Raw genomic sequence first — 19,809 nt, 5'->3', positions numbered from 1 at the left:
ATAAAATTTTAAAAAGTAATTGCTATAATTAGTTTGATCTTTTTTAATATAATTAATCAAGTTAGTTACTTTTTTTTTCTTGGTAATTGTTCCTTTATTCTACCAAATGGTCCATGATTTAACGGTCTCAGAAATATTTGGAAAATATATTGATAAGTCACTTGATGATCCAAATCGCACCTTTACATGAAAAATCTAGATTTAGAAATAAAACAGAAAGTTAATTCATGTTCTACTGTTTTTATATTAAGTTATTTAGTGCCAAAAAGGAATCTTTCTTCGTAGTCGAACTTGTTTGACAAATTCTTCCATTGAATCTTACGTTAGTTTCCCTCAATCCAATATAACGTGTGCACCAAATTCTTCTTTCTCCTCTTCTTTAAATAAATACAAGAATTTTATTTTATTATTTATAAAATACATATAGACTGACCGTATTGACTTATTTATAATTACGATGATAAACGAATTTCGATGAACTTAGATCCTGCGATTTACATATGACTATTTATACATCGTTCAAGAAAAAATTATCAGAGTCATCAATTCAAATTAAAAATTAATAGTTTAATCTACTATGAATTGAGATGGAATTACCAAAATAGCCCTTGCATCAAAAAATGAATTTTGGGGGGGGGGGGGGGGGGGGGGGGGGGGGGGGGGCTCAGTTATTTTATATATATCAACCCCGACCACACAACTCTTTCATTTTCCTTCTAAACCTCTATAATACTTTTGGCTAACAATTAGTTCATATTGAAATCGATAAAGAATATGGAGGAAAATTACTTGAATTTTGTGTTGGTGCCACTAGGACTGCTCATGATGGTTGGGTACCACGTTTGGCTTTTTTATCAAATTCGTCGCAATCCTGTCGGTACCGTTATAGGCATGAATGCAATCAATCGTCGATTTTGGGCAATATATATGATGGAGGTATGTGTATTTATCTATAATAGTATGATTATGTGACTCAATGGCAATTTGTGGCGGATTTATAGTATAACAATGGTGTGAAATTGGTACACTTTTAAATCAAATATTATTCTATCATTTGTTCATATGGATCTTTTTCTTTAATAAAAATGTCAAAACAAAAATATTGGATTAAAAGAGAGAATTAATAGATTAACATATCGTCATTTATATGAATAGAAAGATGGAAACGACAAAATATAAAAAAATATTTACTTTCTTTCAAATCATTTTTATTAGAAATGTGATTAATTTTAAAACAAAACTATAAAATATTAAAAATATTCATATTGCACTCTCTTGATTTTATAGTTGCATATCCTTCTTAGGTAGAGAGTTCATACTCATTTCCTTCTATATATAAGAAAAAATCAATTTATTTAATTAAATAAAGCTATACATACTATAAAAGAGACAAAATTTTCGCATCATATTATTTTGAAATTCTAATGACCTTTTAAATTTTCTAATAAACTATCATGCCCTTTTAAATTTCTAATAATAAATAAATTGGTTAATTAATTTAAGATAAATACAAAATACAATATATCTAAATTTTAGTTTTTTATAATTTTTTTGATAAGAGTAAATTACTAAAATCATCCCTATGGTTTGATCAAAATTACACGTTTGGCCTCTATTTTTTTTTTTGCACTCGGATCGTTCTTATAGTTTGACTTCGTTGCATTTTTTGTCTCTATGGTTTGGTCAAAATATCACGTTTGGTCCCTAATTTTATGTATGCAAATGACGAAAAATGCAACAAAATCAAACCACATGGACAATCCAAGTGCAACAGAAAACTTAGGTACCATACGTGAAATTTTGACCAAACCATAGGGATGATTTCAGTAATTTACTCTTTTGATAATAATAAGTGGTTTAAAAACTAACTAATAATAATTTACAATAACATAAAATTATAAATTAAATTACATTACCTTAACATTGATATTTTAAATAAAGAGCAAAAACTTATAAAATAGTCAAATAAAAGATTTTAAATCACTTAATTATAACAAGAGTTAAAATTAATATTAAATCAAAAATTATATCTAAATTTATTCACGAGTAAAAGGTGAGTAGATGTTATTAAGTAATTTGATTCTACTAACTGTTTATTTTATCATATCATTCAAATTAATAGTTATAGCTTTACATATCAACATAGTGTAAAAGTATTATTTCGTAATTAATCTCCACAACGTTCAGACATTTGCTTAGTAAATAAATAATCATAACATGACCTTTCAAAACGTGTATGGGTTTATTTTTAAAGTCTTTTATGTTTAAAAAATCCCACAAATAATAATATCCAATTGTGTTTGATAAGAATAACTGTAAACAAAAAGCTAGAATAATATAGTAATATTCGACAAAATCGAATATAATCAATTTATTGTTAACTGACATTATCTATTTAATTTATTTATGAAAATATATGTTTACTTATCAAAAAAATGTTTGATTTCTATTTAGTTTTGGAAATCAAAATCAATGTCTTTCATTTAATTATACTCTTGCATCGTATCTTTAATTTCCAATTTACTTCTATTAAAAGATATTTGGTTTACCACTAATGACCTCTTAACTAAGAAGTAATTAGTTTAATCTCGCTTGAACAAAAAAATTAATTAAAAATAGATTAATTTGCCATCAAAACATAATAATAATAAAATAAAATGAAGATGATGATATTTATTGAAAATTGAAACCCCTCATATATATATATATATATATATATATATATATATATATATATATATATATATATATATATATATATATATATATATATATATATATATATATATATATATATATATATATATATATATATATGGGTGTGGTTTAATAGAGAATTATTATTAACAACGAAGCAAAGAACCAATTGTGAGCCAAGGGAATAGATGTAAACACTTGTACATTGGACACTCTGTTAATGATTTTTCGTCCTTTTTTTATAGAGATCAATTTTGAATATAGAAAGCAAATTTTTTATTTTTCGAAAAAAACTCATTTCTTTTTGTTGTTTTTTCGATATTTAAGTTTATTTTTATCTAAAAAAGAACTAATTATACCAAAAATTTTAATTTTTTGTCCTCTTTTAATTAACATCAACACAAATTATAAAATAATAAAAAAAAACCTCGATCAGTTCAGATTCACAGTATGAATTTGAATTGTAAGTTTTTCAGTTTTAACATTCAAAATATGAATCTGACTTACTATTATTCAAATTGTGAATCTGCTTCGATTCACAATCAGACAATCTGAATCTGGGCAGATTTATAATGTGAATATGCCCGGTGAATCTAGGCAGATTCAGAATGTAAATCTATACTGAAATTAAAATGTTTTACATCAATATGATTCTATATTTAAAGAGTACCAAAAAAATATAAATTTTGATATATTTATTAAATTTTTTCAATATACGATAGGCTTTAACTTTTCAAAAAACAAGAAATGAAATGGTTTTATTTTTAAAAAAAATTATATTTTTGATCAATATGGATCTTTATGGAAAAAAGGCGGAAAATCATGAACAACGGTGTATTCTGTTTTTTTTCGATAAAAAATATGGCCTAAAAAAATTAAACTATAAAAAAATTGAGTTTTGTTATAATCCGGTACATATGCGTCTATTATAAAAGTGTACAACCATTGTTTTTGATGTTGATCGCTTTAGATTGATTTTTTGGTTCCTTAATTAAAATAATAGTTATCTATTAAACTTTTCTCACTCTCTCTCTTTATATATATATATATATATATATATATATATATATATATATATATATATGTGTGTATGTGTGTGTAAGTACTATTTTATCGGTGAGAACTCCTAAGAACACCTTAAATAAATTTTTAAAAAATTAAAAAAAAATACAAATTATAAAATCGAACATAATACTATACTGAAGAGAAAAGAAATCGGAATTTTTTTTTAATCATTAAAATTGAATCATGGATCATTTTTATGATCTATGATTTACTATTTGTTATCCATGATTAAATTTTAATGAACCAAAAAAAATTTCAATTTTTTTCTCAACTATAATATTATGTTTGATTTTATGATTTGTGTCTTTTTTATTTTTTTAAAGTGTCGTCGCCGAAATAAGAGTCCCTACATGATCATGTTTCTCTCTCTCTCTGTGTGTGTGTGTGTATATATATATATATATATATATATATATGTGTGTGTGTGTGTGTGTGTGTGTTTGTGTGTGTGTGTGTCTACATTTATTTGAGACCATGTTAATTTTGTGAGACCGTGATGCACAATCTAAAAATAAATTTAAAACGCAAAATAAAAAAAATCTGAAATTTTTTGTAGTTATTATTATTTTTGTTATTTTATTGAACTAAAAAAAATAAAAATTACCGTCTTTTTTAAATACTTGAAATATTCTAATACAATATTACACTGTAAATATTTTAATGCTATTTTTAAAATGTTAGAATATTCTAGTATTCTACTAGATTTTTTCAGATATGTAAAATATTCTAATATTTTACTAAAAAGTTTAATGGATATTTTCAAAAAAAAACGGTAGTTTTTTTTTTTTAATTTCACGGATATTTTTTTATTTTTTTTAGAAATGTTTTTTTATCTACAAAAGGAATAGCTAGGTATACGTCTCCTCATCTCACAAAATATGGTGGTTTTATATAACCTAACCATATATATATATATATATATATATATATATATATATATATATATATATATATATATATATATAATAATAATAATAATAATAATAATAATTAAATAATTAAATTATTTATTTTTGCAGAACACTTTCATATTCCTTAACAGAATCGAGAAGGAAAAAGACAAAACAATTAATATAAGATAATATAGAGATTCTCATAAAATATCCTTCAAAAAGCCAAGAGTCTTGGACTCTTAGAATAGCATTTTATCAATTATTAACTATTAAGGTCATTTTCAATCCAATACTAAAATTTAATTTTCTCATTATTTGTTGTCTCACCTGCTTTAATGTAACATCGTTTGCATTATTTTAATATAAAAACACTATGCAAATCAATTTGATTAACATTAATTTATAGAAAAATGATATTAAAGTTCCATTTATTAATAGTCCTTTTAATTTTAGGTTTATGTATTTAGTATATCTGACTATTTAGTCAGATTTTAGACATAATAACTATTATTTATTATATTATATCGCATAGAGTAAATTACTGAAATGGTCCCTATGGTTTGGTCAAAATTGTACGTTTGGTCCCTAACTTTTCTTTTGCACTCGGATCATCCCTATGGTTTGATTTTGTTGCGTTTTTCGTCCCTTACATACATAAAGTTAGGGACCAAACGTGTAATTTTGACCAAAGCACAAGGACGAAAAATGCAACAAAATCTAACCATAGGGACGATCCGAGTGCAAAAGAAAAATTAGGGACCAAACATGCAATTTTAACCCAACCTTAGGGACTATTTCAGTAATTTACTCTATCGTATATCTAGTAACAATAATTAATCATAAATCTGAAACTTAATCATTATATTTTAAATTTATTTAAATCACTTTTTATATATAATTTTTGCTTTGATAATACAACGGTTACTTCAGATTAATTATATATGATGCTTTAATTGATATTGTAATACAATAACACAATTTATTGTCCTCTGTGAAATTTTGTGGTTCAATGATATCAAATGTTGATAAAAATGTCTCACACATCTAAAGCTTGTCAAATCTTGGTTAGAACAAACGGAGCAGTTTAAGAGTAATTTGTAGCTAATGTAGATCGTGTATGATTTTCGTTTATAAAAAAATACACTTATAACTTATAAGTGGTGTGTTTTTACATTTTTTATGTCATGAGTAGTGTTAATTATTATTATTTCAAAGACATAAAAAAAATATAATATACGAAAACATATTTTTTATACGAAAACTTATTTTTTTAAAGAAATAAAAAAAATATTTACGTAAAATAAATACATAAAAATACGTACAAATTATTTGTAAAAAACAATTTTTTTTAATAATACGACTAAAATACTTTTTTTTTTACTTAAAAAAAATTATGTAAAAAAATGTTTTTTGTAATTTATTTATTATTTAAATATTAACGTTTTTGTTATTATATAAATTAGTTTTAGGGTGTTATAACAAAGTGAGCAATCAACTCAACTGGTTAAGGTTTTGGTTAAATAAAGGTCGGTGGAGGTCGAGCCTTCCCCCTACCTTCACTAAATTAATTTATTTTTTCAAACAAATTTCAAAAATGGTCCCTGTGGTTTCTCAAATGTCACGAATTCAGTCATTCTATATTTGAAAAGACGAAAATGCCCTTACAAATTTAGTCCCTAACGGCATTTTACTAACGGTGTTAGTAAAAAGGGCCAACTTTGCAAGTTTCGCAAACCACAAGGACCATTTGCATCAAAAAAAATTAATAGGGACCGCCTTTGTGACTTTTGGTAAACCACATGGACCATTTTTGTAATTTTGTCTTTATAAAATACATAACTGTTTTTTTTATCTTTTATGACTAAATTAGATAAAAACATAATTTATAATATAATAAAATATTTTATATTAATTAAAACCACGTTACATAAGTTAAAACATAATTTAAAACATAGAAAATTAAACATAAATTACTAGAAAAACATAAAAACATATAGAAAAATAAAACTAAAGTACTAAAAAAAACATAAAAATAACTTAGAAAATTAAACCTAAACTACTAAAAAACATCAAATCTAGTTGCGATATTGGTCGAGAACTTCTTGTTGAATTTTCAAAAACACCCTTAAATTTTCCGGGTCGAGATTTGGTTGCAGCACCTTGTTTATGATTTGAAGATTGGTGAGTGCCAATTGTCGTCGGCGTTGCTCCTCCGTTGAATCAAAGTTTTTTCTAAAAAATTTAGAGTTTTATCGATTTTCTCCGCTAATACGTCCTCGTTGGTTGATTTCCCGCTAGACGAAGCCCCCTTTCTCGCTTTGTCCCTTCCTGATGGTCGACGAAGATGAACATCCGATGGACCCTCCCCCTCGGTGGTGTCGAACTCATCATTGAGGTCGAGTTTAGCACCGATGTCCGACTCGGACGTTCTCGGCCTTTTGTTGGAACCGGTGGTAGATCCCGAATGCGCCGTTTCCGGATAAAGGACCCATTTTGGTCCATTGCAACAAACTTCCCACGCTTTTTTGTTGCCAAAAGGTTTACCATTGTTGGTAATTTTGTATTGGTGCAACGTCGTTGATAAAATGTTGAAATCGTTGCTACCACTTCGATGCATACTTTTTAGATTGTCAAATACGCCGTTAAATTTGGTACAAGCCGCTCTAAGGTCACGCCATTTAGCATTGACTGAGTCGTATGTCCGGTTTGTTTGTCTCCCTAATAACGCGTGGAAGTGGTCTAAAACACGATTCCAAAAGCTCTGTCCCAATTGCGCGTTGCCGACACCCCCGTCTTGTGATATGGCAATCCAAGCTTTAGCTAAAGCTGCCTCCTCCTCCTCGGTCCATTGGGTATTTTTCTTTTTGTTGAATCCTTTGATTTTTTTTTGCCTTCTACGAATTGGTTGTGTTTCTTGAACCCGTTCGTCGACGTCTTCAATGTCGAGGTTTACGGGTTGAGATTGAGATAATGGAACTTCAGATGGTTGTGAAGTTTGTTGATGTTGGGAAGTTTGGGGCTGAAATCGCGGAGCAGGTTGTTGTTGAAAGGGTTGAAATTGGGATTGAACAAATTGTGGTGGTGGTTGTTGTTGGTAGTAGTGTGGGTGGTATCAAAGATTGGTGAATAGAGGTTGTTGTTGAACGAGGGATGATAACAATTGCATATAGCCAATATTTGCTAACGGATCATTTGGAGTGTTTGGGGTGTTCAGGGTGGGTGGGTTATTTTGGTTTGGATCCATGGAGAAAAATGTATTTTTTTTGATGAGTGTATATGTTTGTGTTCAAAAGTTGTGGTGTGTGTGTTTAAAATGAGAAAAAATGTTGATATATATAAAGAAAGGATTGTAATTAATTAATTAATTAATTTTTTTTTACAAACGGTCAAATATGCTTCAACGGTCAAAAAGTCTTTCCCTCAATCAATTCACTCGTCTTCGTCCGTCTCCAACTCCACGGAACAAGAAACCCACCAGAAGGTGGGGCAGTGTTCACGCGTGAAGGGGTCTGACACGTCAGCTCCCACACGTCTTTCTACTATCCACTACGGGTAGCCTAACACCATTACCCGATTTTCCACCCTAGGTATGGTTTGGATAATGGATACGGTTTAAATGCAAAAAGACAAGTGTATGTGTTGTGTGTGTGAGAAATAGATAGATACATATTGAGAGATGTTTTTAGAGTGAAACAACTAGATGCGGCACGACCGACAAGATCTCAAGACAATGAGGAGCAGACGAACACATGGGGATCCAGAATGCAACATTTCCATCGAAATATTGCCCTTTGTTACTTGTAAGCGGTGCCAAAGTGAAAAGGACGGCGTCTTGCCGTTTTGAATATTTTGAGAGTTGGATGTAATTAGAATCTCTAAAGTTTTGAATATTTAAATTGGAGGTGTGTTCGACCAAGAATTTTTATAGTTTTTAGCACTTAGATTTGAATTAAATAAAAAGCATTGTTTGGCAGTATAACTTGTATCTTAAACAGAAAATTCATACTTAAAAAGTTATTTTATTTTAGTTAGTTTTTAGGGCTTTTACTTTTGTTCTAAATAATTCTACTATTTTAAAAACTAATAACTTATACTACATATTATTTTTACTCAGGACACGCAAAAGACTGGAGTTCTAGCTGTACAAACATTGAGAAACAACATCATGGCATCCACCCTTTTAGCTTCTACAGCGATCATGCTCAGTTCCCTAATCGCCGTCCTTATGACCGGAGGAGTTACCGGACGTGGCTCTGCCGGTGGCAACGACCACCAATGGACCGGTATAACCTATAATCAGGGCACCAAGCTCATGTCGACAATCAAATACTTCAGCATATTGGTCTGCTTCTTGGTATCTTTCTTGATGAACGTTCAATCGATCAGGTACTACAGCCATGCCAGCATGTTAATTAATGTTCCTTACAAAAACATCACCAACTTCACCAGCCACCGTCTAACTGCGGACTACATCGGATCCACCGTGAACCGGGGTGGTTACTTCTGGTCTCTTGGTCTTCGTGCTTTCTACTTCTCCTTCCCACTGTTCCTTTGGCTGTTTGGTGCTATACCCATGTTCATTTGCTGCATTTTTATGGTGTTTATGTTGTACTTTCTGGATGTTGCGTTCGAGGTTGGGTGGGTAGCTGATGTGGCCTCTATAGATGAAGAAACTGGTTAGGAATAAACCAATGTTTTGGGATTCAATCCAAGTTGAATCTCGCATTGCTGAAGCTTATGTTTTTTGGGATCTCTTTCGAACCAGGAATAAATATGTTTTGGGGTTCAATCCAAGTTGAATCTCGCATTGCTGAAGAAAGTGGTTAGGAATAAATTAATGAATATATCATAACTTTCATTGTATTTCTTATATTGTTGCTTGATCGAGCATTTCAAAAATGCATATGCAATCTAGGGATGAAATGAACAGTCTAGCTACTTAATGAATTCGTGTATTTTGTTTAAATACAATACCCAAAAGGCCAAAATATTTAAGTCATGGCAAAACAAATGTAACATTTTGATCAATTTAATAATATTTTAACGGATTAATTGTCATTATTTCATATAGATAGAAAAAAAATAAGAATCAAAATAAAACCATATTTAATTTTTCATTATTAAATTTAATGTGGTATATTTAAGGGAAAATGACATATATAACCAACAGACTTTTTAGAATTGACCATTTTAGTCATTTAAGTTTTTTCCTGACTTTATGAGGAAACTAAGTTGTGGGCAACCTATCCTTTTAGTCCCTTTACTTGTTGTAGCCGGTTTAGATGATAGATAACAACTATGCACTACCATCTTCCTCTCTTTCTCTCTTATGTAGTCAACAAAAAACAATCAACATTTTCTTCATTTTCTGTGGTTCGAAAGAGATCTCACATACACAGACAAATATTTCCTTCTTTCTTCTTCTCTTTTTCTCAAAAACATATCGATGGCTTATGTTTTCGGTTCTTTGAAAAACGATAGAAGGGGTTGTTTAGTGATGCTCGGCTGTGAGAAAACGAAGGTAGAGGTGGTGGTTTCGGTTTGTGAGAAACACAAATGCAACAAGTGGCTTTATTGGTGGTGGTGGCTTTGCGTTAAATTAACCAGAGGTAGTAGTGGTTACCGGTGTTGGTTTGGCGGAGGTAGAACTCACGATGATGTTCGTTTCTGGTCACAACGGGTGGTATAAGGTGTTTTTGTTTGGAGGTTTGGCTGTGGTGGTGGTGGTGGTTTTTCACGAAGGTGATGACAGATGTCCCCGGGGTTCACAAATGGTGGTTTAAGGGTGTCGTGAATATTAGAAATCAACCTCCTGTTGCTATAGCAAAATCAGAAAAATAGAGTACAAAATAACAAAAACAAAAGGAAAGAAAAAACAGAGGAAACCTTTGGGGCAAATTTTCTGCTATCTTTTATTCGTGATTCTCAATCTAATCTGAAATGAGAAATGAGAACTTAATAAAAACAAAGGAAATTCCTAGAAATAAGCAAACATACTCTACTACTCCTCAAGATTAGGAGCTCATGGCCAACATGGCCTTTACTTATTCCAACTTAAAGAAAAAAAAAACTAGAATGCCTATGAAAAAATAAGGCTTATTTGAACACGTTTGGAGTAAATCCAACAGTGAAGGTGGTGGCTAGGTGAAACGATGGAGCTGAGATGTTCGCTTGTTGTATTCGTCATGGGGAATGGAACCAAAGGCGGTGAGATTCGGCTATGGTGGTTTACGAGGGTGAGATAAGGAAGGGCTACGACGAGGTGAAGATTTGTCGATGGTGCTTGCGTTATTGGTGGTTGAACATATGTTAAAAGTTGTTTTTTTTTTCAGTTCAAATGGGTTTCGGTGGGGGGTGGAATACAGAGCAGGTGGTCAAGTTGGTTGTCAATTGTGGGGTTCGGCTGATCTAAGGTGGTAGTAGCGGTGGTTAATTGGTGGAGTCTAGCTGGAGTTCTCAGGTTTGGTAGGTGTGCTTATGGTTTAATGGTGGTATAAAGAGAAGTTTGTGAGCTTGGTTGTTGAAGGGATAAGGTGGTCATGTGCTTTAAGATGTACATGGACAACAAAAATATTAAAGTATAAACGAAATTCAAAGTCAATGAGGGAAAATTGGTCGACAAATGTCAATGTAATCGGGTGACCCCTTCATTTTGGCCAAAAGGACGTAATCGACACGACAAAAATTACTTCGTTCCCTCATAAAACGATGAAAATAGTTTAGAGACTAAATAGACTAACCCTAGAAAGTTTATAGGACAAATATTTCATTTTCCTTATATTTAATGAAGAATTTCATTTGAATAACAATACATTGTTTAAACCTTAAATCGAAAACATTCTAACCGTTTCATCTTGAATGGCAATTTTTACTCTTTTTAACAATTAAAATGCCATATAGCACATAAACACATAATGTAGGTGAAAATCTCAATTTTGCTAACCTAATAATGATATTGATTAACACGTAATTTCAAACATTATGTCCTTAAACTACAAATATATCTGGGTGACTTCTTTTTAAAAATAAAATCTTTTTTTTTGCATAATACGAGTTTTCTTCAACTTAGGGTATTTTTAATTTATCATAAGCTCCCTTTTATATATATATATATATATATATATATATATATATATATATATATATATATATATATATATATATTCAAATGTTTTTACTATCTATTGTATGTTTGTAGGATTGATTTTGGACCAATCATTTTAGTTATTTTAAGAAAGTAATTAATGCATATTAAATGTTGAAGTTCTAATTAATGCTCATTATATCTTTAATATCTAATATGCATTAATTACTTTCTTAAAATAACTAAAATTATTGGTCCAAAATCAATCCTACATGCACACAATAGATAGTTAGAACAATATAACTTAACCTTATATATATATATATATATATATATATATATATATATATATATATATATATATATATATATATATATATATATATCTTATATCTTATATTTTATACTATATATAAAGATATTAATAATATCTTGAATTTTAAGAGGTACAAGATACAAAGCTTTGTACAAATCAATTACGCATAACAAAATCATTAATACTAGCCAAAACTTTAAACACTTGAATTAAGGAAGGTTATTAAAAAATTAATTTGAAGCGAAATAACAATTTTAAAATATTTAATCCATCAGTATAAGTTAATTTATATTTCTTAAACTAGATGCCGATAATAATTAATTTACATCAAATGTATAAACATACAATATAAATATAAGTTCTAAATATAAATATTTTAATTAAAAGTGGTGATTTTTCTTATTACATAATAACTAATAAGAAAATCAAATAATTATTTTCCTATAAGAAAACTATTCACCCAAAAAATTATTTATCGTCGTTGCTTTGCGCCGACACACATCTAGTATATATATATATATATATATATATATATATATATATATATATATATATATATATATATATATATATATATATATATATATATATATATATATATAGGGTTAGAACGTTAGGTTCATGTGAGACAACTATATTTTATGAAATGGAGAGACGTAATCTTAGTCACTCATTTTCTAGATAAAAAACATTTTTTAAATGCAAAATAATTGAAAATTTTCAAAACTTTTTTTTAAATATTATTTTCGTCACTTTTTTATCAAATAAATAAATAAATAAAATTATTGTTTTTTTTTTTTGAAATATTTGTGAAATATTTTAGTACAATATTAAGAATATATTACATATCTGAAAAATCTACTAAAATACTAGAATATTTTAACATTCTAAAAATCACACTGAAATATTTACAGTATTATATTTCACGTATTTTTCAAAAAAAAAACTATAATTTTTTATTTATTTTTATTGATTTTAGTTAAAGAAAATGACGAAAATAATAATTAAAAAAAGAGTTTTTGGATTTTTTTTCTTTTATTTTGTATTTTAAAATTATTTTTAGATTGTGTTTCTTGGTCTCACAAAATTAACATGGTCTCAAATGAACCTAAACCTATATATATATATATATATATATATATATATATATATATATATATATATATATATTAGTTGTCACACTCGTGTATTACACGAGTTTATTTACAAAAACATACAAATTTAATAAATTTGAATTTATAAATAAATAAAAAAAAGAAAAATATTGAATTATTAAAATGTAATGTTAATTTGTTATTTGAACTTTTTTTTTTCATTTCTCTTTAAATTTAAACAGATAATTTAAATAAATAAACAAATGAAATTATTGGATTAAATTTAGAAACTTAGAAGTTAAAAGGAAATTGCATTAATTAAATTGATATGTATTTATTATTACATTTATTACAATTATTGCATTTAATTATTATGTAAAATTTAATAAAATGAAAAATATATATATAAAATGACAAGTGGAAAAACAATAAATCAAAAAATCTTAGAAAATGACATGTTTAGGTTGAAGCCCCATGAGGTGAACTACCCGACGCATGATCTGGAGCTGGGGGTGGTTGTTTTTGCCCTCAAGATTTGGCGACACTACCTCTCTAGGGTCCTTTGTACCAATTACATGGACCACAAGAGTTTGAGGTACCTCATAGATCAGCCGAATCTGAATATGAGGTAGCATCGGTGGCTAGATGTGGTGAATGATTACGACTGTGAGATCCTTTACCACCCGGGGAAGGCCAACGTTGTAGCTGATGCGCTTAGCTGCAAGGCATTCGTAGCCCCAATCAGAGACATCTTTATGAGGATGAAGGTGGTGACTCCACTTTTGGAGCGGATCCGAGAGGCGCAGGTTGAGGGTATGAAGGAGGAGCGCCAAAAGTGTGAGCGTATAGTGGGCCAGATTTCCTCCTTCGACTATGATAGCTGCGAGCTATTGACAATTCACTACAGAGTGTGGGTTCCGTACAAAGGTGGTGTACGCCAGATCCTGGTGGAGGAGGTGCACAAGTCCATATTTTCCATCCATCCCGAGGCGACGAAGATGTACCGAGATCTTCATCCTAATTACCGGTGGCCCTGCATGAAGCGTGATGTAGCCTGGTACATCGAGAGATGCCTGACCTGCAGGAAGGTCAAGGCAGAGCACCAGAGGCCTCACGACAAGACACAACGTTTGGATATCCCAGTGTGGAAGTGGGAGGATATTACTATGGATTTCATCACGAAACTTCCCAGAATTGCACGGGGAGTGGATTTGATTTGGGTCATCGCGGATTGGTTGACCAAGAGTGATCATTTCATTCTGATCCAGGAGAGCATTTCGGCCGAGAAGCTGGCCGACGTCTACATCTGAGAGTTAGTAGCTCGACATGGAGTGCCAGCTTCCGTGATTTCTGAACGAGATGTACGGTTCACTTCCAGATTCTAGAAGAAATTTCATGACGAGTTGGGTGCTCGTTTGCATTTTAGTATAACTTTTCACCCCCAGACGGATGGTCAGAGTGAGCGGATCATCGAGACCTCGGAGGGCATGCTGCGGGCATGCATATTAGACTTCGGTGGTAGTTGGGATACCTACCTTCCCTTGACAGAGTTTTCCTATAATAATAGCTACCACGAGAGTATTGACCATCGTCCCTTCGAGATGTTATATGCGAGGAAGTGTAGGACCCCAATATGTTGCGGTGAGGTTGGGCATAGGGTCATGGGGAGTACCGAAGTGGTACTCAAGACGACAGAGAGGGTCCAACAGGTCTGGAGCAGGCTTCAGACTGCTCAGAGTCGGCAAACAAGTTATGCCGACAGGCGCCGTTCAGACCTAGAACTTCAGGTCGGAGATACGGTTCCCCTGAAGGTGTCATCATGGAAAGGTTTCATCTGATTCAGGAAGCAGGTCAAGTTGGGCCCCAGGTATATTGGTCCTTTCAGGGTTATATCCTTGGTGGGCAATGTGGCGTATAGGCTGGATTTGCCAGCCTATCTTAGTTAGATCCACAAGACCTTTCATGTCTCCTAACTGCGAAAGTACTTGGTAGATGACTCTGTAGTGGTGCCTCTAGAGGATATTCAGGTGGATGACAACCTGAACTACATCGAGCGACTGGTATCCATCCTCGACAGGAAGACGAAGGATCTGAGGAACTAGAGAGTCGAGTTATTGAAGGTGCAATCGCAGCACCGTAAGGGATTAGAATGGACTTAGGAGCCGGAGGAAGAGATGAGGGAGAACTAGCCAGAGCTTTTCCTAGATGCAACAGACTTCAAGGACGAAGTCTAAAATAAGTAGGGGAGATTTGTAATGCCCGGATCCTGGTATGTATATTAAATCAAATTGTTCATTTTTTCAAAGGGACTCGACGAGTTGGAGGCCCTAAACTCTTCAAGTAGGAATGGATTTTTGGACGTTGGACTTGAGGTCTATTCGACGAGTTGAGAGCCTCAACTCGACGAGTAGTGCTTCCAGAGTGAAACCCTAATTTTCATGGTTTGCACCCTATTTAAGCGCCTTAACCTCCGATGGGTGGCCTCATTTTTAGCCTCTATCGTCCCAAACCCTAACCACGAAACCCTAATACGTTTTTGAGAGTTTTGAGCCATTCTTGGTACTTTCTTGAGGTTTTGAAGAAGAAGAGACTTGAGGAAGGAGCAAGGAAGTGAAGGAGAAGAGTAGATCCAGAAGTAGAGCTTCATTTCTGGTTCACCTAAGGTATATAGCTCTTACCTTGCTTATTAAGTGCTTAGATCTAGTTTTAGGGATTTTTCTCCATGTTTTGGTTCAATAATGGCGGCCTTTGGGATTTGGATGTCCCCTGTGGAAAGAACCTTCAGATCTAGAGCCGTTGAGGGACTCTATAGCATAAAGGTGCCAACTTTATGGCCATGAGAGTCCCATGCAATTTGTGAACCACCTTTTAGGGCCTTTTAAGCTAAATAACCCATGCATGGACGTAAAGTTAGTAACTTTACGTGATATATCGACCATAGAGGACCAGATCTATGGTTTGGAAGCATTGAGCCAAACAAAAAAGTGACTTAATGGATATAGACTAAGGGGAAATCGACGAGTTGTTCATGCAACTCGACGAGTTGGATCGTGGCCCCAACCTTTTTTGTTACTGGCAAAACTGTAGGGTTTCAAAGCACTCCATGGATGATGGCAATGGGCCCCTTTGATGAATTGTAGGTTAAAAGCCCAAGACTTGTCTTTTCCTTATAAATAGTCATGTATTATTCAATATTAGGGTTAAGAGTGAGACAAAATGTAGCCGCCACATGAGGTTTTTTTTGTGTTAGATTCTTTAGTCTATGCCGAAAGTGTAATTTATTCCTCATATTTGAATAAATCGAGTGATCATTCGACATAATCTTCATATTTGTGTTTGTTCTTATTTTCCGCATCTTGTTCATCAAATCTCAATTAGGGTTTTAATCCCAACAAAAACTCGTCGAGTCTAGGAGATGACTCAGCGAGTTGGACATGGTTTTTGTGTTTTGAAGATTGAAGAACTCGATGAGTTCAAGGAGGAACTCAACGAGTTGTGAGTGAACTGTCTCGACTCTGTTATGAGGAGGAACTCGATGAGTTCATGAAAGAACTCGGCGAGTAGGATCGAGATTCCAGGGTTTTATGGATCATGGAACTCGATGAGTTGATGGACCAACTCGGCGAGTTGAGTCAACCAAGATGTTGACTTTGACTTTGACCATTGACCAGAGTTGAACCTTAAAGGGGTTATGAGTATGAAAGGGTAACTAAAGGAAATTATGTGTAGGAGTTTGAGAGGAGTTGATCCCAAATCAGAGGACAGTTCAGTTACTACACGACACTCGACGTGAGTTACCTTCCAATAGGAGTGGGTCGAAGGCACCAATGTCTGCTCACTACTCTTGATTATAGTTAAGATGATTGTCTTTGTGATAATTGTCTGGGATGCCACTATCTGTTATGCTTTATGTGCTAGTATGCTTTGTTATTATGTGGTAGTGGTAGGGGTGAAATAGTCCTTGATTACCGGTTGAAAGAGACCGAAGAGGAGGCCAGCACCCAGATATGCTAGGCTGTATATGATTTATATGTTTATATTAGGGTATTATGTAGTAGTGGTAGGGGGTGAAATAGTCCCCGGTTACCGGTTGAAAGAGACCGAAGGGGAGACTAGCACCTAGATATGCTAGGCAGCTACTGGTTGAAAGAGACCGAAGGGGAGGCCAACACCCAGATATGCTAGGCAGTTACTGGTTGAAAGAGACCGAAGGGGAGGCCAACACCCAGATATGCTAGACATTATGTGATTATATGGTATGTGGTATGATGGGGGAACTCACTAAGCTTCATGCTTACGGTTTCTAGTTTTGGTTTCAGGTACTTCTTTTTCGAAGGGAAATGAGCCGACACGATAGCAACACATCATACACATGATTTCCGCACATGAGATTCTTCGGATTTGTACTCTGACATTATTTTCCTACGCTATGTTTTGAGATGGATGACTTGTGGTTTTCATGATATGAGATACATTGATGACATTTTTAGTAAACTGTTTTATGAATCTTCAAATTAAAAATGAAATTTTTGGTATTGAAATTTGGGATGTTATAGATACATGTTGATGTCAGAAAATTGGGTATTTTGTATACTCTAGGGTTTGGAGAAGATGATGTATTTACTACTAAAGAATTTGAAAGTGATGTTGATGTTATTGGGTGGAATGTTTTAAGTGAAACCTGACCTTATTTCCAACCTAATTTTGCAAAAATGAATGAAATTAAAGATGCTAAAGGTCAAAAGTGGTCAAGACACATATTTTACAGGTTTACCCAGTATCAAGTCACATAAGGATGTTTTAAAATAGAAAAACGAGAGTTTATTCCCTTAATTTACAAAAAATAAAATAAAAAAAAATAAAAAAAGAATTGGATAACATTTTAAAACAAAAACAATAAATTCGATGGGCTAATATGATATTAACAATAAATTAAGTATGCGTGCGAGGAAGATGCGGTAGACATCCCCTTTTTACTTTATTTAGAAATAAGGGTAAATTACACAATTCGTCTATCGTGCACATGCCAGAAAGCGTGTTTAGTCCCTATTTTCAAAAATTAACTCGGATTGTCCCTCGTTTGATTAATAGTTGCACGCTTCATCCCTCATTAGTGTAAATTTGCGCGATTCATCCCCTGCGAGACCTAAAATGACTATTATGCCCTTTTATATTTCTTTTCCATTTAATTTAATGTTATAATTATTATTTTTAATTTAAAAATAAAAGAAAAAACAATATGGCCTCACTTCATATACCCACCCCAACAGATCATCGGATGAACACCACTTGTATCTCTCAAACACCATACATCCATCGCCAACTTCCCAATTCCACCCTTCTTCCTCAACCATATACCTTAGCTTCAAAATCGGAACACCCACTTTAAACCTTAGCTTCAAAATCGGAAAACCCACCTCAGTCGGAACCACCTTCGTACATTCGAACACCATCGGTTCATTGCCTCCAAATAACAATTATAACCTGCTTTATACCACCCTCGAATCCAACCATCTATATCCCCCCAGTTTTTGAACTTTATCTTTACAAAAACTGCCTAGAACAACAACCAAATCAGCCCTTGAAAACCATCTTAAACACCGCCCGAAATGTGATCACCTTTCCGTCTCCGTTATCGATGGAGAAGATTTGGGTTCGATTTGAACCCACTTCTTTGATCTGAATCTCCATCATCTTTGATTTATAAATTTAGGGTTTAGTTTGGTTTCATTTGCAGGTTCATGGTTCATTTTTGAGGTTTGAGTAATGACTGGTGGTGATTGCAGGAGGTGTTGGCGGACTGTGAGAGAGATGACCAATTAAATTCAAAGATGAAGAAGAAAGGAAATTGGGGAAGGATAAATCGCAACTTACTTCTCTCTTTTTGATCTTCTGATTTGCTGCAAATCGAGAACAGTAAAAATGAGAGGCGACTTAGGGTTGAGTGGAGATATGAGATGGTGGTGGTGATTGTGGTGTTGTTGATGATTCCACCGACGATGGTGGTGTTGTTGATGATTCCATGTATAGTTCCTTCTTGAGTTTTAGGGTTTGATAGAGGCGATTGGAGGAGGATGAAGATCGATTGGTCTGATTTTGGTTTATCGCTTTTGGGTAAATGTGAAGGTGAGGGCAATGGGGCTTCGTCGGCGTCGGGAGTGGCTGAGAGCGGGGGGGACAAAGGCAAATGAATGCGTAGGAGGGGGAATCGGGGATGGGTGGGTTTATGTATGTATATTTATTGTTTTTTCTTTTTTTTTTAAATCTAAAAATAACAAACAAATAAAAAAAATTAAAAAAGAAATAAATATGGGCAAAATGGTCTTTTTATGTCCAGAGGGACGAAACATGTAAGTTTTAAACGAATGAGGGACGGTCCAAATTAATTTTTAAAAATATGGACTAAATACGTTTTCTGACATGTTCACGAGGGACGGATGATATAATTTACCCTAGATATAAGGTCTTGATCTCTTTGTGTACATATATACGTGATGAGGGTGCTTTTGTTTTATCCGTTTTCTATTTATCCTTGTAATTTTGTTTGGAAGTTACGTTGTTTGTCTAGGCTTTGTTTGTATTTGTCTAGATTCCCGCTCGCTTTTTTATTGTGTATATTATCATTGTTCACAAAAAAAGTAATTAAATAATTAAAAATAA

At 32.5% G+C, this 19,809-nt stretch overlaps 1 protein-coding gene across 1 annotated transcript; it reads left to right on the top strand.

Moving 5' to 3' along the window:
• Window positions 1-678: 678 nt before the first annotated feature.
• On the top strand, window positions 679-9,578 carry LOC111889812 (uncharacterized). Its single transcript, XM_023885962.3, has 2 exons — window positions 679-936; window positions 8,770-9,578. Exons 1-2 carry the CDS (start codon window positions 775-777, stop codon window positions 9,334-9,336), a joined length of 729 nt encoding a protein of 242 aa, XP_023741730.1. The 5' UTR covers window positions 679-774; the 3' UTR covers window positions 9,337-9,578.
• The last annotated feature ends 10,231 nt before the right edge of the window (window positions 9,579-19,809 follow it).

Source organism: Lactuca sativa, chromosome 9, assembly GCF_002870075.4.
Source record: "Lactuca sativa cultivar Salinas chromosome 9, Lsat_Salinas_v11, whole genome shotgun sequence".
In the NCBI taxonomy this organism is placed as follows: Eukaryota; Viridiplantae; Streptophyta; class Magnoliopsida; order Asterales; family Asteraceae; genus Lactuca; species Lactuca sativa.
Note: the sequence above shows the minus strand (reverse complement) of the source record. Positions and strands in the feature narration are given on the sequence as shown.

Excerpts from the sequence above, each read along its gene's own strand:
- LOC111889812 (XM_023885962.3), top strand. The coding sequence starts at position 775 with ATGGAGGAAAATTACTTGAATTTTGTGTTGGTGCCACTAGGACTGCTC. Across the intron at positions 937-8,769 it reads GGGCAATATATATGATGGAG|GACACGCAAAAGACTGGAGT; the intron begins GTATGTGTATTT and ends ATTTTTACTCAG.